We start from the raw sequence: 25,532 nt of genomic DNA on the forward strand, positions 1-25,532 counted from the left end.
TAATACCCGCAATCTAATAGGGAGCACGTGATGGGCATACCGATCATTAAGAAGCCAATGCACTTGAACAAATTTTATTAAAGCCTTAAATTCCTTAACTGTCTTGCAGCTTAGTCATATATGAACGTGATGTGATTTGATTTTTTTGAGTGGATTTCGGACCAGACCGCTGGCTAGACAAATTGCACATAATTTCTAGTCGAGTGAGCGCGGTCAGCCGGCAAAAAGTGCACCGAACCTGGCCAAAACAAACGGCAAACCGATAGAGAAAAAGAGAGAGAGAGAGATATATAGCCCTATGTATAACCAGGGGCCTATGGCGGTTTATACCACTAAGGGGGGGGTTTTTTTTTCAGACGACTCTGCAGCACTGGGAGGATCCCAGCCATTTCATGAAAAATTATGTCGTGTACAATTTTATGCATGAGAGACTTGCACAGCAGCAAAAACTGGGCAGCACAAAAAACTTTACAAAATTAACAGTGCCTCGTCAGTTGCAGTTGTAGTTGCATATGCATGGGGCACGGTGGGTAGAGTAGAGGGGGTATGGAGCATCGCCGCCAGGTTAGATAAGCCGCTAAAGCTGACGCCGCTGCAAATGGGCACACGCACACTTGAGAGCCATCAACTGAAACTGCAACACAGTGGGGCAAGTATGAGATATAGTAGACTTTAAATAAATTACATATTTATTTTCTTAAAAATTTCTCAACTTGCCCCACTGTATTTACTTTGGTTAGACAAAGGCTGGCCGCATGTTGGTTGCATTAGCATACAAGTGTTGGGCAGCGCCACAAAGTCGCACAATTGAAAAGCAACAACAACAACAAGAACGGCCATGACAACAATTGGCCCGCTAACGAACCGCCCGACGGACGCCGCCCCATTTTCCACCCCCCATCCCTCCCACCTGAATGGAGCCGTTGATGAGGAGACTGCCACCAGGAGCAGGAGTGGCAGTGGAAATGGAAAATGGAAAATGGTAATGGGAAATGGAAGAAAGCGCATTCGAGCGTCTTGCCACCCCGACCCACATTCCAGTTGGATGCACTGGCCAGAGTTTATCTTTGCAATTGTATCTTGTATCTTGTAACCTAAAGATAGCTTAACTAAAGGTTTTAGATACCCGAAACTAAATGCATTTTTTGGCCACCAAACTGACTCCAATCGGATGTGGCAAAAGTGGGAGTTGCTGCCGCATTGGTGTGGCATCTAGTGGGCGTCCCCAATCAACAACAAAATGCTTCGGCCCCCATCCCACGATGCCCCCGCTGTCTACGCATGATTTGCTTCCCGCTTTCATGTCCGGATCTGATGTATTAATGACATTTGGCCTAGTTTCTCGTTCCGAACTTCTCCATCTCCATCTCACTAAAAATGCAGCGTGGGGGCGGCTTCCAACAGCAGCTGGAAAGAGGGCGGGAGAAGGCGGGGTCGAGCTCATTCATATTCATAAATTTCCAAGTCTTTTTTTTTTGCGTAAGCCTCGGAGCGGAAGTTGTGCACTTCCCCCGCCAGCTACTCACACGATCGTCACACGATGGGGGTATACCCTTTCACAGTACGGCCCTGCCACTCCGCCCCTGCCCCCCCTTTACGCCCTTTTCGCCAAAGCGGCCAGACAATGCGCCGCTCTATTTTTGATGCATTCCCAGCCAGAAAAAAAACCCAGACACATAGAGGAAAAGATAGCCATGCACAGAGAGAAAAAATAATAGAGAAAATATACCAAAAATAAAATATTTTCTGAACTGAAATTTTAGTTTTAAAAATAGTCATAGAATTTTCTTTCGGTGCATGGGAAAGAGTTGGGGGAACGAGACGAAAAGTTCAAAGCACTATTGAACTCGAGCCCCAACAACAACAACAACAACAACAAACTCCGCCAAACACTTTCGCCATAAATAGCCAGAAAGTGGAAGCGAGAAGGGGAAAAATGCGGCTGTACATGTATTTTATCAACGGAAACTAAAGTCCGGGGGCCGGGAGGAAGGGTGAAGTGAAAACAAAAGTGACTAATGCGAGGGAGTGCGAGTGCGAGCATTTCCGCTCACTTCCGGTGCGTACAAATGAGGAAATGCTGCCAACTGAGTTTTTGGAGTGGCCAGCAAACAGAAAAGAGGGGAACAGAAACAAAAACTAAGAAAGAACGGAAGAAGTGTAAGAAGAAGCAGCTAAAGAACTGAAGATGAAGATTTGGTTCGAAGGCCCCTACACTCCCCCCCTTTTCTACGAAAAGAGCTATAAATAAAAACCCAAGCCAAAAGTCGCCAGGCCGGAAATAATGTGACCATAACAAAACGGGCAACCCAAACTCGAAGCTATCAGTGTGTACGTGGGTGTGAGTGAGTGCATGTTTGTGCGTGTGTGTGGTTTTTATTCATTCATAACTGTTTACAATTACGTTCAGAATAATAGTGGCTTGCTTCATTTCCAAGTCCTTCTTATCTTCTCAGTTTCAAGCAAAGAAATAAATAAAATTTAAAATAGAAATAATTGTTCTACTTCCGAAGTGGCTATAAAAAAATTATAGATTATGTCTCATTATGTATGTAAATTGTCGAAATGAATATTGTCTTTTCCGGAAATCCGTTTAATTGCGTTTTTTTTTTATTACTTGATGACTATTATTTTCAGCTCAATCGTATAAATACGAAACATAAACGAAAGCAGGGCGGACATGAGATAGGCATGGAGGGGAGGGGACTGGATGATGATTCTCTGTTATGTTCGACCGATTGCGACAGTTTCCAACCCTGCTCCTTCCTGCCCCCGCCTCTTTCTGTTCCGATCGTATTGAATGGCCTGACCCCATTCCCCCCTACCAACAAACAACGACAAACGATGGGAGATACGGATCCGTTCCGAACTTATCAGTTATTGCTGTTGTTTTTGGTGTTTGTGTTATTCAGGCTCAATGAAATTTCATTGAAATTTAGAACGAATCTATAAAATGCAACGAAGCACGCAGCGGGGAATGGGGGGAGTGGGCCCACCATTGGGGAAGTGGAGACTGGAAATGGAAACGGGAACCACGGTGCGATGTCTGTCAGCGATAAACTAAGGCGTACACGATAACAAAAGTAGCTTTAACCAAAACGTCTATAAATATTCAATAAATACTATTATTGAACAGGAAGCGACATAAAAGTAGGCAACATAATTTTTCATAACCTCAATAAATGTCTACCACTCACTGTTTATACTAATTTTCTTTTTTTTCTCAGTGCAGTAAGAGTAGGCAGTAGCAGCAACATGAACGCATTTTGAGGCACATCATTTGTTGTTGTTGTTGCTGCTGCAGCTGTTGTTGGAGCGATGACACGAGAAGCCGACGCAAACAGAGGCAGAGACTAAAAGCAGAGGCTGCAGCGTAGGATGCGGGGATGGGGGCAGGAAAGTGGAGGCGGTGGCGGTGGCTGGTGGTTGGCGTTGCTGCTGCATGAATTTATGAATGAATGAACATGTATTAGTATTGTATGTAGTATGTGTGTGCCTGTGTTGGTGGGTTGCGCTGCGCTCGCTTTTAATGAATGAAAATCCGAGGCAGCGACAATAACAACATAATACACACATACTATATACATACACCCACATACATACATTCAAAATCGCCGCTTATAGTAGTAACGGAAGTAAACCATACAACAACAACGGCAACAACAAGCAACGCACTCATTCAAGTCTAGCTACGAGTGCCTAAATAAGTCGCATGAATACTCGCTTGATTTTTCACTACTTGTATGGATTATATAGGATTTTATATGTCACATGGCTCTATGGCTCATGACTGAATATAGTAGTATGTATTTATGAATAAATGAATATAGCCAGCCACTTGAGCTGGCTAAAGAAGGGCAATAGTTAGAGAGATACTTAAGAAATTCAATATATACACAATTTGAGATGATTAATCGTGGTTTAAGCTTTAAAATGATATTTAGTTTTTAACTAATTTTTTAAAGAATAAAAGTCATAGTTTTTATCACTCCAAGAACTACAAACATTTATTACTAATTGTGACCAATCACCCACTATTAGCTAGAATTCTTTTTATTTATATAGGTTGCAGATTGCTTGCCCGGAACTTTGATATTTCCCAGAATAGGAAATAAGTATTTCTCATTTACAGATTGAGTCACAACCGGACTATGAACCATATTCAAACTATATGGAAATGATAAGTCCAGAACTTGTAAACTCAATTTAGTGAGTAAAGAAATTTCGTAGGAAACCCGATGAGTGCATCGATCAATGACCTCCCATCCCAGATTAGGCAGAGTTATATACTATATTCCATAAATAAATATGGAAATTCCTCTAGATGAGAGACTGGCGCAAAAAATGAACTTTTTTTTTATAGAAATCTTACAAAACAAAACTATGACGCACGTGCTGGATGTAAATATCGAAAAGTATCTGTATCTGTGAGCTAGCCTGGTGCTGCAGGGCTTGATATGTGAATTGAAAAATGCGGCAGCGATAAAATTGCTAAACAAATGCCCCTAAAGGGAAAGTGCCAAGGAAATTGTAGCTACAACAAAAACAACATCAAAAACTCACAAAAAAAAAAAAAAGAAAATGTAGGAAAATATTAAAAACAAATGACGCACAAAACTTTACAAGGTTGTCTGCTGCGGCAATGTAACCTATGCAGATGGTTAGGGTTAGGGGAAGGAGAAGGAGAAGGGGCGGGCCATTGGGGCATATGAGGCATGGGGGCATGGGAGGCCAATGTGTACGTCATCGAGTGGCTGAATGAAACTGAATGAAAATGAAATTGGCTCGCGGCATTTTACGTCAGAGCCCGAAAAGAAAAGTAAACGATTTCCAGCCATAGATATATGTAAGCATTTTTATCCTCTTCGGGCTTCGGTTCTTCTTAGATCTTGTTTAATATTTGTTTGCTCGATTATTTACATTACGATTATTTATGCTATAGACGATGACGTTGAAGCTGTTTCGGATTGTAAAAGACTTTTGGCCATCGACTTAATTGCGCCAACTGTGCACCTAATTATGGCAGACACTGTGGCAGAGAGCTGCAAATACAATCGTTGAGTCGAAAACTGTCGGCTAAATTTATAAATAAATTGTTGTCTATACGAAAATAACTAAACGGATCATTATCTTCGGACATGTGCGACAGCGTCTGGTCAATTAAAAGCCATAAAATGTCATAAAGCATTCAAGATATATAGGGTGTTCCCAAGGATTTTAAATTTCAGGAAATATAACAGAATTTTAATAAAAAAAAAAAGGTGTAAGAAGCTACACTTTGCCAATCTAGAGGTACCATGGCGTATACTTAATATTGGTTTTGATACCAGTTACCAGGTACTAAACTAGATATTTTTATTTGAAAATTTAATAAAAATGGTACAAGAGAAAGCACCTTAAAACATGATAACTTCATTAAACTTAAATCTATGCCATTATGGTTTTTGTTACTACAAATTAAATAAAATACTCGTGATCGAATGAATCAATCACGAATATGGAGCATGTGGTTTAAGTTTTTAACTTAATTTTACCCCAAAAAAAAACTAAATATTTTAATCTCGAGTCGCAGATCTTTTGTTCGCGGATCTGGGTTATGCGATTTTCGATCCGATTCGGTCGACGAATGATAAATGCGTAACATTCAAACTGGTTCAATTTTGTGAATACTTTGATCTTGTTACCGCTGTTATTGTTGTTGTAGTTGCCTTGCCACGGGCTGTGCCAATCTTAATTGCGCATTTAAATATAATAGAAAGACAGAAACTACAAAAAAAAAACTACTACTACTACTACTACTACTACTTCTATAATAACAACAATAACAGGCACTTATAAACGACGCCAAACACACTCAGATATACACTGTCGATCCGTCGGATACTCTGGGAAACAAATTTTGTTCAGCTTACTGCGAACTTGAGGCTCAAAAAAGGCGCCTACAAGTACAATAACAAAAAAAAACTGGGTAAGCCTCCTCTCCAGTCCCCCCCCACATCAACAATGCCTCCCCCCTCGGTTCCCTACAATATCATCCTAAAAACTATTTTTTTTTTGTGTGCCCATCTGTATCTGTCGGCTCTGTATTGAAGCTGCGCATATTGCGCCTTGGATATTTATTATGTACTATATAATATGGACGGAATAGGGAACCGGTGGGAGGGTGTACAGAGGGTATGGTACGGTACGGTACGGTATGGGTATGCCAGGGGAAAACTCTTTTTGCGCACTAGTTTTCCCGCTACACCAAATTACCGCGCCGTGTTGGCAACTCTAATGGGTTTCAAATTACCCCCAAAGCGCACAAAAAAATATTAATAATCATAATCTGAAAATTTAGATCAATTATCGAATTAAGTGAATTCATTCAAATTTAATTGCCAATAGAAAGAAAAACTATTTTAAGTATATTTTCAGAGCCCAATTAAACTAAACTTTTTTTAAAAGACTTGAATTTTCGATTAATTCAATTAAATGACTTCTTATTGAGTATCGACTGTAGCTGAACTCTTTCAAATAACAGTAAATGGGGAGCAGCACTCCTTGGCCAATCTGGCAACGCTGCGGGAGAGCAAGGGCTAACGGCGCCTAACCCTGGCGCTATGCGAGCAAGAGGGAGAAGGCTAAGCAACAACAACTTGTTGCGCATGTGGGTGCTTGTATGGGTGAGAGAGCTTCGCTGGCTGAATATGTGTGTGTGTGTGTGTGTGGTCTGGTAGGGGGGGGTGATGGGGAGGCCTAGGGAGCACTGTCTGGCCTTGCTGTCTGGGCCGCGCTCTTTCGCTCTCCCGCTCGCTCTTATAGCTTTGGCTCTCCATCTGTGGTGTCGGTTGCGTATACTTGATATTTTTGGTGCGCAAAAAGTTCCACAGACGCTTTAAGGACACATGGCTGTGCTGTTGGCGTGCTGCTGCCCCTGGAATGGGGCTTCCTTTTTTTGTTTTCTTGTTTTTTTTTGGTATTTGATTTTTTTTTTGTAGGACTCGCAATGCAGTCAAACAGCTGTTTTGTGTTGTGGGCGAACAGCTGTTTGGGGTTCGTTGCATTTATCACGCATACGTAAACATGCAGTGGGTGATGATTTTTAATGAGGTTTTTTTTAAGATTTGTATTGAGAAAAAGGATTAAAAAAGTTAACTAAATTATTTTTAGTTTCTTAAAGACTTTTAATGACTTTGATTAACTATTTTAGACTAAGTGAGGGACTTTTTTTTCAATATAACTTAAGAGTAAGGTAATAATGAAATAAAATTTAAACAAATTGCATTCAATACTTACAAACAAAGCCATTAGACGGTGATTATATAAGCTCACTAGGCCGCCAGCCCTGACAGATTGCTGATGTGTTGGTGTAGCTGCTGGTCTGAGTATGTGTGTGTGTGTGTGTGTTTTTTTTTTATTTGTTTGTTGGTGTTGGTGTGCGTGTGTGCCAGTTTAGTTAAATGCTGAGCACACGCACCGCAACAACAACAACAAATAGCAACAAAATAACAACAAAAACAACAACTAGGCAGATAGGCAAGTTTGCCTTTAGTTGTTTCTATAGTTTACTTTGTTGTTATTTGTCTGGCTAGCTCTGGTCTGGTCCCCACCTTCCCCTTTACCACCCTAACACCACCACCCCCCTACCCTCCCCTCTATCCCTAGAATTTGTGTCGTATCTAAAACATTTGCGCTTTAAATAAATACACACAAGAGAGGGTATTATAAAAAAAAAAAATAAAAAAGCCAAAGAAACGAGGAAAAACTACAATGACAATTTGAACTGAAACAACAACAACAACAACAAGACACAGAAATTAGTTCAATGCACGCCGACAAAGTATGTATAGGAAAGAGAGCTTATCACCTCTTTTATGGTATTTGTTTTGATTTCTTTGTCTATTTTATTTTCTCCATTTATGCTGTCTTTCCGTTTGATATGATAAGATGATGATATATGTGGGGCTCTCCATTGAGCTCAGCACACAACTTCATTGATGATCGTACATACAACGTACATCGTAGAGCGTTGGGGCAACAATTTCATTCATCATCATCGTCTCAATCATCATCATCATCGTCACTTGATGTTGTCACTTGGTACAAAGTTCATTTGTTGTTCTTGTTCCATACATACTACTCGTACATGCAATCAAATACAAAAATTTTTGATTGTATAAGTTCACAGTTTCTTTGTGCGCCATTTTTTTTTTTTTCTAAAATACATATGTGTAGATGTACATATATACATACATATATATGTATATGTATGTATGTACATATGTAGATTTAAGCGTTTCGGGTTCTTTATTCGAAATTTATTTAGTGTTGTATTTACTTTTCCGCTTCTAATTTTAATTATTCAGTTGCGAAGCTCAAAAGTCGCGAGCGAGTTTGTTTTTGAATTCTTGTTGTTTCTGTTGTTGTTGTTTTGTTTTCTGTTTCTCTCTCTTATATATTTTTTTGTTTTTTTTTTATATACATATATGTATGTATATATATTTTTTTTTGGTTTTGTTAAATACGTCGTTTAAGTTTCTCTTGCTAGCTCTGGCTTTGTTTTCTTTCGAACTGCGACGCAAAAAATTTGCAAATAATTCGTGTGTCTCTCTGGTTTCTGTTGTTTCTTCTTTTTTATTTTTTTCTGTTTGTCACTTATGGTGGCAAGAAGTGAGGATTTAAGCTAATTAATAATTAGGGACAAACACCAGCACACTGCCCCGCACACACACACTTTCGTCACAAACACGAAATCGCGCACGAATTGATAATCAAGAAAAGGGGGAAATACTTTTAGTTTTTTTTTTCTTCTAAAGATATTTTTTTTGCACTATCAGGATGTTATCAGGATTGCCGCACGAAATATATTTGGAAAAAAAGGTCCCTCTAACTAGCTAGTGTGACCAGAGATGCCAGAGATAGTCGTCGGTAAGTGATGATGGTGATGATGATGATGGTCCTCCCATTCGGTGTTACGATTCCCAAGTGCTGAGTCCGGCTCACCGCCTCCTCCTTCTTTTCGTTGGCGCTGTCGGTGACGTACTGAACAAATGCCTCACGAAACTTTAGTTTGCGACGGCACAGCGGCGGCATACAATCGGCCACACCACTATATGGCCACTCACACACAGATACAGATACTCGTACTCGTATAAGCGTACAGACACGGCTACCCAAACACACAGATACAGATACAGATACAGCGCAACAAGTATGAATGAATGAGCGGCGGCGGCGGCGGGCATCGATGCTGCCTCTGCTTCGGCTTCGGCCTCTGCCTCCTCCACTGCCACTGCCTCTGTCGGCGTCCAGTGCCTGTGCTGTAAGTGTGAGTTTGCATGTAATGGTTAACGCCACACGGCCCAGAAATCGGTTGAGGAATCCGGGCGAGTCCGGCAAGTCCGGGGGCTATACGGGGGTATCAAAAAAAAAAAAATACCTTTTGTTGTTGTTTTTGTTGTTGCAGCGACTGCTCCTCGCTGTTCTGAAAACAATAGCAAACAAATTTAAACACACACACACACGCATACATTCGAACTTCATACACACAGATACTTTGTGGCTGTCTCTTTTTGGCGCACAGCCGAAGCTTAGCTGCTTTGGCATTTTGTATTGGTATGGGTGAGCGGCGTCTAAGCACAGCGAGAAATTTTCATTAACGAAACGATGGGCGAGCAAAATGGCGGATTTTGCAAAGCAATTATAACGGTTGTTCGCATCAATTTTGATTGTGGGCGCTGTAGATATTTTGCAAAAAAAAAGTTTTGAAATATAAATGGTATAATATTTGTAGGGATATTGATCATGGATATAAAAATATGTTTTTTTTTTATATTTTATTATAATTTTTTAGAATACAAAGTGATCTTATAACCGTTAATTTATAGCTTAACCATTTTTTAATAAAATAGTACTTACTTACCTTAATTGAAATTTTGTTTTAATTCAAAAGATAGCTAGTTTTGAGTTTTTAAGTAAGAGAGTATGTAGATTTAAGAGCTTACTCCTTAAGTTAACTTTTTAAATAAAAAAAATTAAACCTTTAAAGTGCTTAAAATATGCTTTTTGTAACTAACCCATTCATAACTCCAACTTCATACTTCAATTATCAAATAAAGTCGCTTTTTCGCAAAGTGTAAAGATTCACACTCACACACACACACATTAGCAAACGATCAAAAGGCAGCCCGAAAAAAAAACAATAAAAAAGCTAAACGAAAATCCGAAAATCAAGAAGAACGAATTTCTATGGCATATGAAAAATAATAATATAGGGTTGTGATGTCCTTAGAATAAGGAGCTAGTTACGCAAAGAATGGTACAAAAATTTCTGAAAAAAAAATATATAGAAAAGAAGCAAAAGCAGACGTAGACAGAACCAGTCAGTATGCCATATGAAATATGTAACATTAAGCTCACATATCAGAAGCGAGCGACAGCGACGTTGAAAACTCACTGACACAGACCAAAAGATACGTTTTACAGATACAGATACGGATACTAGAAGACTTTTTTGTATGCGTGCGGAGAGGGCTTCCTCATATGCGTGTGAGTGTGAGGGTTTGTGCTTGTGTGTGTTAGTGCCATGGGGGCAAAAAAATTTTCTTCTAGTATCAGGGCATAAAATTGAAAATTAATTTCGTATCCCAAAATGATATTGTACTTCACCCCATAAGATCTTTCATTTAACTAAATTAAAGCAAAAAAAAAAACAAAAAAAAATGATATTCTTTGAAAATTAATTGGAGTTTAACTCGCAAGTCCATAATTATGTTACCCGCAAGTTTCAATGCATCTATGATTACCAGAACCATAACCATCCAATTATGAATTTGATCCTAAATGTTTCAAGTTAATTAAACGCTTTAATAATGCTCCACGTGCTACTGCTGACGTAAGGGTCGTTGTCGGCAACAACAACAACAACAACAATAAACATAATAATAATAAAAGCAACAACAACGAAAGTAGCTACGCATAGGGGCGTGCACAACATCCAATATCAATCCAAAATACGAAAAAAAAATACGCCAACCACACACAGATACTTTGTTGTGCCGTTACAGTAGTATTTCATTTATTTTTTCGGAGCATTTCTCACCAACACACCATCGAAAGTCCAAAACTCTCACACACTTACATGCACAACCAAAAAAATTAAATGAAATTTGAAATTTCTTAATTTTATCGTAAATTTATAATATTTTGAAATAGGAATCATGTCCTGGGATGTCCTGGCAAGGTATTTCTTTTTTAATTTCCTATAATTTATGCAGTTTTCGGTCATAGTTGGCAAATTTTATTAGGAGAGCGCATCACGTGGTCACCGACCCTTCTTCCCCCAAAGACCCCACATGCCACCCTCCCATCCAAAAAAAAAAAAAAATAAATAATACAGTCCTCTCACAAACACATACCATAACACACAACCGTCCAAGAGAGGCACCCGAAATTAGCAATAATCTCACCAAGAGCGAAAAAAGCAAAAAAAAAAAAATAAAAACAACAAAAAAATAATCAACCACAAATAAAATAAAAAAAAAATGATAGAGACCGAAAAACAAAATGGTGGTCAAGGTGTTTTTTGTACAAAGTTAAGAAAACCAAAAAAATTAGCCATTTTGTCTTATATTACAGGGCTTGAATTTATTGCATTTGCATAACCGTTATTTTCTCAAATTACACGCCATAAATATCAGCCACAAATCGGAAGTGTAAACAAATATGTGTGTGTGAGCGACAAAATGGCGTCTTCCCAGCGTCTAGAATGGCCGACATTGTTTGTTTATCAAGTTATTCTGCACTATAATAATATTTTCGCCATTTATGTTTGAAATTCGATCAGAATTGAACTTGAATGGTTATATACAACATCATTCATAACAAAGATTTCAATTACAATCGAGGGAAAAACAAATCCGATAATAAAAAAATATATAAGACCCTATTGTTGACAGTATTTTAAACCCAAGTAGAGTCACAAGTTCCAATTTTGTTCTTTATTAACTGCAATTGAGGGCCAAGACCCTCATAAAAATTCTAGTATTTGATAATTCAATCGAAGTTGATTACAATTTTAAGAAACGTTTAATGTAATTACAAACAATCTGAAGTTCTTCATTCGAATCTAAAGAATTCATTTTTAATGAGTAATATTTTTTATTACTCGTATTCTTCCACCAATTGATTTAATTAGCCTGAAAGTGGTTGAGATTGTCGCAAGTTAGTTGCAACGATTAGACATTTAATCACAGTTGACCTCAATAATTGCCATTCTGCATGCCACCGGACCAAGTTAAGATACACGCCATCTAGCTTCTAGCTTCATAGAATTTGCATCCAAAAGATTCGACCGGCGATCGGCGACCGGCGACAGCTTCCATTAAAATGCCCCACTAACTGCATTCCAAGAATTTACAAGTCAAAGATCGAATGTGCCGCCGCTCAAGCCCCCAATACCCCAATACCCCAATCCCTCGAGCATTCAGCATCTCATCTATATAGTTATATAGTAACATAGTTATATAGGTATATAGCCACAGCCAGATGCATTGTGTCCGAGCTCCAGGGCCACCGCCAGTGATCAGCAGACAACAAAGACTCAAATTGAATAAATAAAGCGCAAGATTTATGCATACGAAATTAATAAATTGAAATATATGTACAATAAGTATTAGGCGCCAACAAAGGGAGCCAGCAAGTGCATTGGGCATTAAATTTTGTATAAACTATACCATAGACTCCCCATCTTCCAGCCATTCCGGGAGGGCTAGAGTTTATCAGTGGGCCGAGAGGGACCCAGAAAAACACACCGAAAACCCTCAACAAAAAAAAATAGGGGGAGATTAACACACGCACACCCAAAAAACTCCTCCAGCTCCACAGAAGAATTACAGTGCGAGAAACCAGATATGAATTATGTGCGATAAGAGACCAGAGTGCATTGGTGTCAAAAAAACAAGAATGTAATGGATCCAATTCGGAGTTTCTAGCTTACACCGAACTCTGTACACCCTGGATGATGTATGTTTGATGGAGGTGATGAAGGATTTGTGGTTCTAGGAGGGCTAGGATTTTTTAGAAGGAATGAATATACATATTTTATCTTATGAAAGTATAGTTTCAATAGCTATACTGTATCTATTTTTTAGTAATTTATTTCAAACTGGTTAAGGACCTTAATTTTCACATTTTAAATACACTTATTCGAAAACTTTTTGAAAATATTTACCTGAGCTTGACAATTTTGAAATTATTCAAATATTCAAGGAAGTCGTAGGTCTTAAACGCATATAACGCATACGCATATAGTGCGTTTTCTTTAAACTATATACCATTCTTTATAAGAAACTCTATTAAAAACCTCTTAAAACCCTTAACCTCTAACTATTATACCTATTAGAATTAGAGTATTTCAACTAAAAAATGTGGAATGCTTCTGAATGTGTGGCTTTTGAAGTGACGGAGTGGCGGGGTGATGAAATGTGCAGCGTTCAAGTACTTGTATATACGGTAAGAGCCAGGCCAGATTCGACCCGGCCAGCACCCAACGTCGACTCCGACGCCACCGCCACCGCTACCGCCGTCGCGTCGCAGCGACGCAAGCAGAAGCAGAAGCAGCAACTGCAACTGCTGGCAGCGGCAAGTTTTATGAATGAAACGAATGCAACTGCAACGGACGGTGGAAACGAGACGGAAAGATACACAGCTTGTGAATGGCAATGCGAGATCGAAATATTGTAATTATTACGAGATAATGCAAAGTGCATGCAGTATATATATGTATATGCAATTAGTGGCATATACCCCCTTCATGCCATACATACCTCCCGACCGCCCCCCAGAGATCTATACGTTTTGGGTGCCACTGGTCTGAGTCATGGGGCAACTGGTTTGACTTGACTGGTGGTGCGGCCTGTGAGAAAAAAAACTGCAAACAGAAAACACTGATCGCGCTGATCAGTGATCACTGAAAAGCCAAGAACAAGTACGAGTATGAGTACGAGTACGACTATGAGTACTCATACTCATACTCAAAGTCAACTCCGATATGAACTCATATGATTGGAATTTGTGTGCCGTTGCCGTTGTTGCCGATGACGAACTTACCAATCAAACAGAAGCTCTTCAAGATTGTGCAATTGTGGCTCAACCTGTTTGACACTTTGTTGCAATTGCACTTAACAGTCAAAGAATGTGCATCTTCAAGATACATACATACATACATACATGCATCTGTATATGCAGATGCAACATGCAACATGCACATTCCATTCTTTGGAAAAGCGATCAATGCCAAGTCAATAATGAAACGAAGTCCGGCTGGGATCGAAAAAAAACGAATAAAAATTTCTAGCCTATCAGCGGGAAAGAGGGAAAGAACTGATAATAATGTCGCCTGTGAGAAATTCCTTAAGAGGCATTTAAGGCCACTTAATTATGACCCCCCCGCGTGCCCTCAAAGAAAATAAAAAAAAAACAACAGAGACGAACCCAATCCTAAATTCCTGGAATTCTGACTGAGACTCTGGTTAAATAAACCCAACTGCTGTATTATTTGTTCATGCAACATACGAGGCACGATAAGTATGCATTTTGGGAAATGCATTTTTATTTTCAATAAAAAAATGTATTTAATATTTAAGATTTTTGTTTTCCTAGACTAGACCTAGACTAGACTAGATCTTATCCCTAAGAAGTCCAGATTCTTGTACTTAAACTAGTTTTTATTTAATTTTTAAAAGATTATCCTATCCAAATTGGCGAAAAAAAAGGAGCTTAATTCGAACATCATAATCCTGGGATCCAAAGATTGCAGACTGCTGATTGAAGCACTTGGAGACTTGGTTCGATGAACCAATTAGATCAAACAACTTTAAGACACACACACACACACTTACCTTTACTGGGTGCAACAATACAACAGAAACAACAACAAAAGTAACAGCCTGAAGAAAACAAAGAAGGGGAAGAACAACAAAAAAGAATTCTTTACGAGCCTCGGCTCTCCGATGCACGGTCATCAAGTCAGCTCGTTCGACATTCAAGAGGCATCGATGATAATATTCATTCATTTGATCAAACCGCCGACGATGTCGACGTAGACTGGAGACTCGAGACTGGAGACTGGGAGATGGAGATGGAGATGCAGACGACGACTTTCATTATGCCCACCTCCCTGCAGTTTCCTCTGGCATAAACCCGCCCTGCCATAACCCCCATACAGACCCCACTACCAACTCCTTCTACTGGGCGGCCTCCCCAAAACTAAATTCAAGCACGGCAGGGAAAAATGCTCCTCCTCGTACGAAAAAAAAAAAAAATACATATTGCCAAAGTAGCAGCAACAGCAAAAGCAACTACGGGGCAACATCATCAGCCAACAACAGAAACATAAAGAATACCAATAGCACCATTATGCATCATTACACTGAAAGAAAGATGGTGGTTTAAGGAGATGAACAAAAAATAAGGGGATCTTGGGCTTTATTTATTTATAAATTATAAAGATATATTTTTTAAAAGTATAAAGTTTAAGTAGTATTGTTAAACATAATATTTCTTTTACTATTTATTTATTTCCAAAAAAATAAGGTCTTCTTTTAAATACTTAACCTTATAAACTATCTAAACTCAGGGGGTTTGAGAATTGCGATTCCATTTCTAACTTAAATCTTAGGATCTAAGATCCTATCCTTTTCGTACTTTAGGATATAAATATTGTATGTATTTAATTTTTTATAGTATTATTTATTATATTATATTATAGAACTTATATATTCAAGACTTAAAAGATATATTCTATCCATTTTTATAAAAACTGATATATCTCATTTCTACAAATAATTATTAGCATATCTCAATAGATACCTTTAAAATAATAGTTTAAGGATTAAATTATATGAAAATAAAATATATATAATTTTCTCTCAGTGCACTCAATCGACACATTCACTTAAAGGTCTCAAAATCGATGAGAAAAAGGAATATGTTGAACGGGCGGTGGCGGTGGCGGCGTTCGCTTGTAGCACGGCTCAAAACTGCTGTCCGTGTGTCCGCTTGTCCGCCCAAGCCCGGGCTCGGGCCACTCTCATATACACACACCCATACACATACATAGACACGCACCGAAAGTGCATATGTATGCAGACGAAGCAAAGACCTCTTTTTAATGTATTGCAATTCCAAGAATTTAGGAAGAGGAACGTGAGAAACTTTGTTTTTGTTATTTTCTTTTCTTTGCATTTCATTTCAAGATACGATGCCGATCTCTGACTCTCCCCTCCCTACTCCCTCCGTCCCCCCATTGTCCAGTCGCCCCCACCCCCCACCTCAGCACACCTCTCGGATCCCAAAAAAAAAAAAAAACCCGGTGTTTACGTCTGAGAGTCGTCCAGGTTTTCGTGAGGAGGCTCCAATGGTGCCGATAACCTGGCCGGATTCGCGTCGAACATTTTTGTAGGTGATAAACAGGATTAATTTAAATTTTTGTCTGGGTGTCTAATTTGACAGGACTTGGAGTTTTTTAGACATTAAAAAATGCTTCTTTTTTTTTTTTTAAACATCTTGATTTCATAAGGGGTAAGGATAAGAGGGAGACTGGATTTAGTAAGCAAGTAGGAGAAAATGATGGTGATTACTATAAGTATAGAATATTATTATTTTAAATATAATAAGCAAAAAATTTTAAACTTATACTGTTAAAAAGTTTATTTTTTGTTTAAGGATTAAAAACCCTTCGTGATCTAACGTAAAAGCTCAAAATCATAGCCTACATCTAGGGGTTTAAGCCTAAATGGCGTTTGAGAGTTCGTTTCCTTTTTAAGCCTCTTAAAAGGAAGACTTAGGAAATAGATAAAGATAATTCTAAGGACATTACTATTTAGTATATCATTAGACCATACTTACTAATAATATTTAAAAAGTAATCTCTTAAAAGGCTTTATTAAGGACCTAAATTTTTTAATTTTTACAGCTAGTCACTGTGGACTTGCGTCGCAAAGTTTTTAGCCAAGAAACAGGATACTTTAGATAATAATATTTTTAAATATGTCTACTTGATCTCTAAAAGATCTATAAAGCTAAGAATGTCTAATCTGGCTATATTTTGGCTGTTCTAAGCCATCACTGCCATTCAGGCTCAGGGGCTCCTTTCCGAAAGTCAACGTCTTGGTTTTCGACTACGACGTCGTCGCCGGCGGTGGCGGTGGCGGTGATGGTGGCAGCGGCGTTGGCTATTACTCTTCCATTGCTCCTGCATCAGGTTTTGGCCATGGAGCAGTTTCTCTGCCCCAAACACTGCTCGGCTGGTTGCAGTTTGCAGTCAAAAGTGCCCCAGACCCAGACATTCATATTGTATACACTTAAAATTCTTTGTGGAATTTCGGTGCAATCGCAACTCGGTCGGGGGAGGTGGGTGGTATAGTACATGTATGTATATATGTTGTGCCACAAAGAGTGGGCCATGTGTATTTGTGTGCGTTTCTGCAGACTTGGCTAATAAAGCCGGCGACAGGAGAAAGCCAAACTCCGCGACCACAACATTGTAGCACTCTTGGGTGGTGCAGAGAGGTAAACAACACTGCCTGCCACTGCCGGCATGCGGTGGCGGGTGGCAGGAGCGGGTGGTTTCAGGTCTGCATTTAGTTATTCTGTTTGCTCCTGCTTGTTTGTTGTTGCCTGTTTTTGTTTTGGCCTTTTGTTTTCTTTTGTTTTTTTGTCTTTTGCATTTGCTGCGATTTTTGCCGAGTGTGCGTGTGCTGGGCACATTTCTTTTTGGGATGCCGCTGATCGGTCCATGGATGTGGATGTGGATGTGGCTGCCTCTGGAATGTGCATAATTTTTTTTCCTTTTCTTTTTTTTTTTGCTTTTACGTAGCCGCATACCCTATATTAGCTTGTGGTGGCAAGGACATGAACAGCTTTGAGGTTATTTGATGTGTTTTATTAGGCTCTATGCAGCACTTGAATGCAGTGTTGTAAATCGAACTAGGAAGGAACTTTTGACAGCAAAGAAATGCAGAAAAAAGATATTAAAGTTAGTTTAATGTTTTGTAGTAGCTTCTACATGTAAGAAACTAAGTTTTGCAGTTTTAATATAACACTAAGTGCTTAGTAGAGAAAATGTTTAATCTTAAATTTAAGAATTTCATAATTTATTGGGTTTTGCAATAACCAATTTGAAAACAATCGAAATTTGCCAAAATTAGGGGTCGAGTTTCTAAAGAGACCTTAGTTTCAGGACCTTAGATGATCTTAGATTTGATTTTGAGAGAAAATTGGAACCATATTCCCTAGTTTTATGAAAATTAGTGAAATAAAAGGATATAAGCTAAGTAACCCTGAATTAGATTTATTAAATATATTTACATAAATACATGGTTATAAGTATATAACCATAATTTCTTCACCAAAAGCTTAGAAAGCCAATAGAGGAGAATTTCATATCCAAAAGATAAAACCCATAAAACTGATCCGGATACTGTTGATACCCTGGGTAGATCCCATTCGATCCTTGTAGCTCCTTAAGCACCAGCAGAATTCTTGGCTTGCGTTTCTCGACGGATTATTTTTTGCAGCTTTTTGGTTTTTTTTCGTTGTTTTTTTTACCTTTTACTGTGTGGCGCAGGGCAGCAGCGACAAAATAGCAGAATCCTGTTGCCATGATCGTTAACAAGATGCCAAGACAAGGAGCGGGGTGGGGGCAGATTGGGCGATTGCTGGAATTTTTTGGGGAGGGGAGGGTTGAGTGGGGAGAGCATAAGCAGAAGGAGGGTGGTAAGGTGATCGGTGGTTGTAGGTAAAGGAGGTGGAGAATGAAGAGATGACCGGGACTGGAGAATCGGGAATCTGTGGGAGCTTCGAAAATGTTGGCGGCAGCCAAATTAAATAGGCGCAAGCGCTTTGAGTTAGCCACGAGTTGTCTGAATCCAGAATGGGATTTTTTTGTTGTTGTTTTGGTGTTGTTGTTGTTGTTGTTGCTGTTTGCGAGTTGATTGTCCTCTCACCTCAAGTTTTTGGCCTGGAAGTTGCCTGGAATGCTGCCTTACGGGTAGAGAGAGAGAAAATCTTCTCACCTTCTCAGGTGAGAGGGGTTCCTTTTTCAGATTGGCAAAGGGGGGTGGGCAGCGGGCAGCGGGGGGAACGGCAGAACTCGCTGCAAGCCAAGGATCGAAATGCGGTTCGTTCTTGTTTTTCTTTTGAATTCAGCTTTGTGTTTTTTTTTTTTTTGGCGGTGTCTGAGGCCAACTACTTGGATTTCTCACATGTATCTGTGAGTACCTCCCCATGATTATACAGTTAGAAAAACCAGAATGATCCTAGATGATCCTTGATGATTCTTATAATATTGTATACTCTAAATAGCTACAGTATTTAGGTTTTAAAGCATTCTTAAATAGTTTTCATTCCAAGGAGCTCAAAGCTTATATTTTTTAAAATATTCTTTAAGAGTTTATTCTCGAAGGAACTTGAAGTAGACATTTTTTTAAACATGCTCTAATAACTTTTACTGTAAGGACTTCAATGTAAATATTTTTTAAATATTCTTAAGTAGTTTCATTCTAGAAAAACTCTATGAAACTATACCATTTTTGTCATTAATAATTTCTTATTGATATATTTTATGTTTCATCCAAAGAAGCTCCCAGAAATTGTACTATTTGAAGCCTTAGCCATATAATTTAATGCCATATCCTTTTATTAATTTTCTTTAAAAATCATGTTAAACTATAGGATAATTTCTCTCAGTACCTGTATTCCGTTCATTATGATTATTTTGTTTGGCTGCCTTTGGACTGTGCAAAAATCCGCACATAATCTGGCAAAACCAGTAGAACAACAACACCAAAGGATGCGGACAGCTCGGCTCATTTATAATGTTGATTTTTTTTTTTTTTTGGTATGTTAGTGTGTGTGAGCCAAGGCGCAAAATCCCTTTCCTCACTTACATCGTCTCAGACGTCCGTCTGGCCTTTTTTTTATCTTTTCTTTTTTTTTTTTTGGGATTGGGATTTTGCCTTTTGTCCTGCTCAACGCATTCGAGTTTTCCCAGAAATGTTAATTATAATACTCACAAACATACATAATTACTCGCATTTCGCATTTCGCCTGCTAGAGTTCCCATCTCCATCTCCATCGCCCATATCCTGTTTACGTGGCTCTGGATCTTGTCCGATGTCGGTTGTCTTTTGTCCATTGTCGATTGTCCGTTCTCGTTTTTCGCATTTCGCGGTGCGTTTATTAATGCGCCAAAATAAATTTGCATGCCATGCACATTTTTTTGCCCTTCTGATGATGTTCATTAATGCTTATTCTTGTTTATTTATTTTGAATATTTTCCCCCATTCTTTTTTGTATTATTTGGATCTTTGGTTTAGTCAATGAAAAAGGGTTAATGTGAATTGCTCGGATAAATAGGGGTAATATCAGCCATAAAGGGAGTGACAACTCAAGGACATTTGACGGGGATGATAATGGTAAAGGAAAGCTTTTGGAAATATAATGGATAAGGTTTATGAATTTATAAATAATATTTTACAAATATTTTACTATATAATTTTTGTTAAACTTTAAGAACATTTTAAACATTTTTAAGTGAAAATTTTTAAAATAATTTTAAGGTTTTTTTCCCAAAACATGATGTATTATAAAAAAAATTGTTATGGAAAAATTGTATATTTTCTAAAACGACATTCCTTACTTGCTATAATCCACAAAAATTAAATCAATACATAAAAAATTTAATAACTTAATTGACATCGAAATAAACATTTTTGAAAAACAAATGCAAGGCAAAAGTAATAAAGTTTAAACAATTTGTTACAACGCAGTTTTTAAGTTTTTCTATAAAATTTTTATAAAAGCCGCCATTATGTTTTTTTTGCCTCCATTCGCCCCCTCGATCACCCGCTACGTTCGCCCGCCCGCTTTTGCTCAAAAACTGAAAGCAACAACAACAGGCTAGCGTGGAGAGCGCCAAATGCGAAGCCCTCCCACTTTCCCCCTCAGCAGCAACAACAACAGCAACAATATCAAGAATGTCAAAAACTAACAAAACCTTAACGACGTCTCTCACTTACAAACACACACACATACGCAGACTAAATATGCCAATTGCTAGCTCTAGTCTTGCTCTCTCTCTAAGGCCCCCAATTTATCAACTACTCTCACACACATACATAGATAGCCCCCACCCAGCTTTATACGGTGTGCATGTGTGTAGGTGCTCTCTTTCGGGCACACATACGCAAATACTAATCGCTAAACTACAACAACAACAACAAGAACGACGATCACGTATAGCGCAGGTACGTGAGCGTGAGATTCGAATTTTTGGTGGGAGAAAGAGGGTGATGGGGTGGGGTGGAGGTTAGAAGGGGGGGGGGGGGGTGGAGCAAGGCAAGGCAAGGCAAGGCAGCATCTGGGGGCAGCAGCACAGAGAGTGGAAACCGAGGGGGGAGGCCAGTGAGTGGGGGGGGCCAACTAACGCCACCCTTGCCAGCAAAGCGACAATGATGAGAGGGAGACAGACAGAGAGAGAGCGAAACCAGTTGCCGTAGCTCATCGACCGACCGACCGACCGACCGTCCGACCACATTCCAATCGAAAGAGGTTTAGACTCCCATTTCATTCACAATTTTTTTGTTGTAAAGTTGTTGCAAACCGCTGTGGCAGCGTCGGGCTGCATGTTTGGGCCGCATTTTGGAGTTCCACAGTGATTGTTGTTTTTATTTTACTCTTTTTTTTTTTTGGTTTTGCTGGGATGCTTGGCATGCGACACCCCAAAAGAAATAAGAAGAAGGGCTGGCGCCCAAGGACACAGAAAAAAAAATTCTTTAGAATTCTTGAATAGGGGTTTTTATATAATTTTTAATATTTCAAGAAAATTAATAATCAATATTTTTTAATTATGGTTTAAATTTTTAAAACCTTATAATTATTTTAAAGTAACCTTTATTTTTATTGTGCATTAGCTTAATGCCGATCAATTGCTGTCGATATCGGCTCGCCTTGTATTGTTTATCTTTTGTCAGCGCCTTCGATTCATTCCATTGCCATGTTGCCTCGCCGATAAGGCAAACCTGATAACGGGGCACATAATGCTGGAAAAGGATGGCAAATCGGGGAGGTGGGGGGGCTGGAAAGAGACAGTCCTTGGGGCGGACGATTTCAAATGCCAACAATTTACAACCTGTTTGTCTTAATTTCTTACTCAAATGGCCAGCGAATTATAATAAATTCCTTAACTAAGCATGTAATCGCATTATCATCATTATTTACAATTAAAAGAGTGGACAAATACCTAAATAAGTACATATTGTACATACTTACATATATAGATAGAGATTTAAAACGATATGTAAGAAATAACTAAAGAAGTCTTGTTACTTAAGACACTTGGAAATATTTTTTAAGTATTTTTTTTAAACAAATTTCTCTCAGTGTTGAACATAATTTATAGATATGCTTATGGTATCTCTTAGATAGTTTCTTTCGCTTGTCGCTGCGCTGACCGTGGCATATAGCGTACATTAATAATAATAACAGCGGCAACTTGCATACGAAGAAGGAGAACTTGAATAGAAGTATGTATGTATCTATGTATGTATGGTGTGTGTTGTGTGGTGTATGTTTGTACCATACATACCTTCACATACTTCAATGTTACCTAATTAAACTTTACATCCAGCAAGCTTGCTGTCGCAGCAGCAGCAACACCAACACCATTACAACCAACAACAACGTCAGCATGATTCATTGGAATGCAAAGAATTTTTATATTTTTCTATCTACGTTGATGGCTGTTGCTTTTTACAATTTCAATATGTGTGTGCGATGAATGATTTTGTAACATGGCAGAAGCAGCAACACCAACAACAACAACAACATGAACAACAGCAGCAATAATAACAACGGCAACACCAACAGAAACACCCTAAAAACATCAAGGCAATCACTATGCATGTGGAATGCAGTAATGGGCCAACCATAACAACAACAACAACCTAAAAAGGGGGAGGGGTGGGGGTCAGGAAAGGGGGGCCAGTAGCCGGACACAAAGCGGGACAGACAAACAATCCAATAGATAGACAAATAAGCTTGGCAGTATTCGTATCTTTCAGATACAACCTAACCCATGCCACACATTGAGCAAATTATAAACGAATACGAATGGAAACAAAATGGGGGTAGGGTAGGGTTGGGTAGGGGGGGAGGAATATCTTCCAATCGAACGGCCCTCACTAAGCAGATCAGATTAGAGATCTATCAATGGACCAGAAACCATTATGCGGATAAGGCTTGTGGAGTGGAAACAAACGATGAGGAGGAGGCACGTATGTACATTGTACATCCAAATGGAACTCTACTGACACTTCAGATTGTTGCAACAGATCCAATTAAATGTTGCTTCATAAATTCGATTCGCATATAAGACCAACAAGGATATATCCTCTAGAGAGTTATCAAAATTCCCAGAAAAACAGTTACCAATATGGTGACCTCAATGGAAACACTTTCCTTCCTTGATTTTTCCCATGGCGTATTTCCCAGGATCGTTCTCAAGGCTGACCCATGGACTCAGTTTGCCCAACAAATTGGTATCCGAAGGATAAGAAAATATTATGATCATGAATGGCATTTACAGCCATCGACACTGGACTCGGATTCCCAGACGTTTTTTTTACTTTTCTTTGTGAGAAACAGGAAAATATCTCACGCTGCTTCTCTTTCCCTCACACAGATACACAAATACACACTCATACCACTCTAACATATCCCGAGTATCGATAAAAATTGATTGCATATTTACAGTAATCCCGAAAAGGTCTCCGGGCAATTCCAGGAAGCATCTTTGAGTTGCCGCACCGACACCCAGACCGATATTGTTTTGGGATCGAATCGGATCGGGTCGGCTGGGTTCGGTCAGGGCTCTGAATGTGTCGCCGGGGTAGTCGTACTTGTTTGTAATCAACACATCACTTCACTTCCCACACTTGACGACGCATCGGTCCAGGACAGCGGCAGTTGATCCTTTGATATTGGCACACCCACGTCCACACAACCGGGAGTCGGGGGAGTCTTCTGTTGTTACACAGAGAGAACTCAAAGGAGTTTATCAGGAAAAATGCGGCAGGAAATGGGTCAAGCATTTTAGATTATTGTTTTCATACATATTGATGGAGAATCGATCAACGAATCGATTAAGGTAAACCTCTTAAGAATCGGATGAATATTGGCAAAGATATAGCCTTCTCAGTGGGTCATATTGCGTTTACATGGATATTTCGAATTTTTGAAGGGGACCCTCCAGGAAAATTGACAAAAATTCTGAAACAAAATTAGTTTCCAGGTTTTGATGCAGATTGATGGAGAATCGATCTACAAATCGTTTAAGACATACCTCTCGAGAATCGGATGAATATTGCCGAAGATATAGCCTTCGCAGAGGGTCATATTGCGTTTTCATGCATTTTTCGGATTTTTGAAGGGGACCCTCCAGGAAAATTGACAAAAATTCTGAAACAAAATTAGTTTCCAGGTTTTGATGCAGATTGATGGAGAATCGATCTACAAATCGATTAAGGTAAACCTCTCAAGAATCGGATGAATATTGCCGAAGATATAGCCTTCGCAGTGGCTCATATTGCGTTTTCATGCATCTTTCGGATTTTTGAAGGGGATTCTCCAGGAAAATTGACAAAAATTCTAAAAAAAAATTAGTTGGCCGGTTTTGATGCAGATTGATGGAGAATCGATCTACAAATCGATTAAGGTAAACCTCTCAAGAATCGGAGGAATATTGCCGAAGATATAGCCTTCGCAGTGGCTCATATTGCGTTTTCATGGATTTCCGACTTTTTGAAGGAATTGACAAAAATTCTGAAACAAAATTAGTTTCCAGGTTTTGATGCAGATTGATGGAGAATCGATCTACAAATCGATTAAGGTAAACCTCTCAAGAATCGGATGAATATTGCCGAAGATATAGCCTTCGCAGTGGCTCATATTGCGTTTTCATGCATTTTTCGGATTTTTGAAGGGGACCCTCCAGGAAAATTGACAAAAATTCTGAAACAAAATTAGTTTCCAGGTTTTGATGTAGATTGATGGAGAATCGATCTACAAATCGATTAAGGTAAACCTCTCAAGAATCGGATGAATATTGCCGAAGATATAGCCTTCGCAGTGGCTCATATTGCGTTTTCATGCATTTTTCGGATTTTTGAAGGGAACCCTCCAGGAAAATTGACAAAAATTTTGAAACAAAATTAGTTGGCAGGTTTTGATGCAGACTGATGGAAAATCGATCTACGAATCGATTAAGGTAAACCTCTTAAGAATCGGATGAATATTGCCGAAGATATAGCCTTCGCAGTGGCTCATATTGCGTTTTCATGCATTTTTCGGATTTTTGAAGGGGACCCTCCAGGAAAATTGACAAAAATTCTGAAACAAAATTAGTTTCCAGGTTTTGATGTAGATTGATGGAGAATCGATCTACAAATCGATTAAGGTAAACCTCTTAAGAATCGGATGAATATTGCCGA

The 25,532-nt window shown here is 38.9% G+C and overlaps 1 protein-coding gene across 1 annotated transcript; it reads left to right on the top strand.

The window, feature by feature from the left end:
- The first annotated feature begins 13,464 nt into the window (after nt 1-13,464).
- Nucleotides 13,465-15,446, top strand: LOC108130147 (long non-coding RNA:CR43337). Its single transcript, XM_043214116.2, is given in 4 exon segments — nt 13,465-13,721; nt 14,926-15,078; nt 15,114-15,345; nt 15,348-15,446. Coding segments are annotated over 4 exon segments (711 nt in total). The 3' UTR covers nt 15,417-15,446.
- Nucleotides 15,447-25,532: the final 10,086 nt, after the last annotated feature.

Source organism: Drosophila bipectinata, chromosome 3L, assembly GCF_030179905.1.
Source record: "Drosophila bipectinata strain 14024-0381.07 chromosome 3L, DbipHiC1v2, whole genome shotgun sequence".
NCBI lineage: Eukaryota > Metazoa > Arthropoda > Insecta > Diptera > Drosophilidae > Drosophila > Drosophila bipectinata.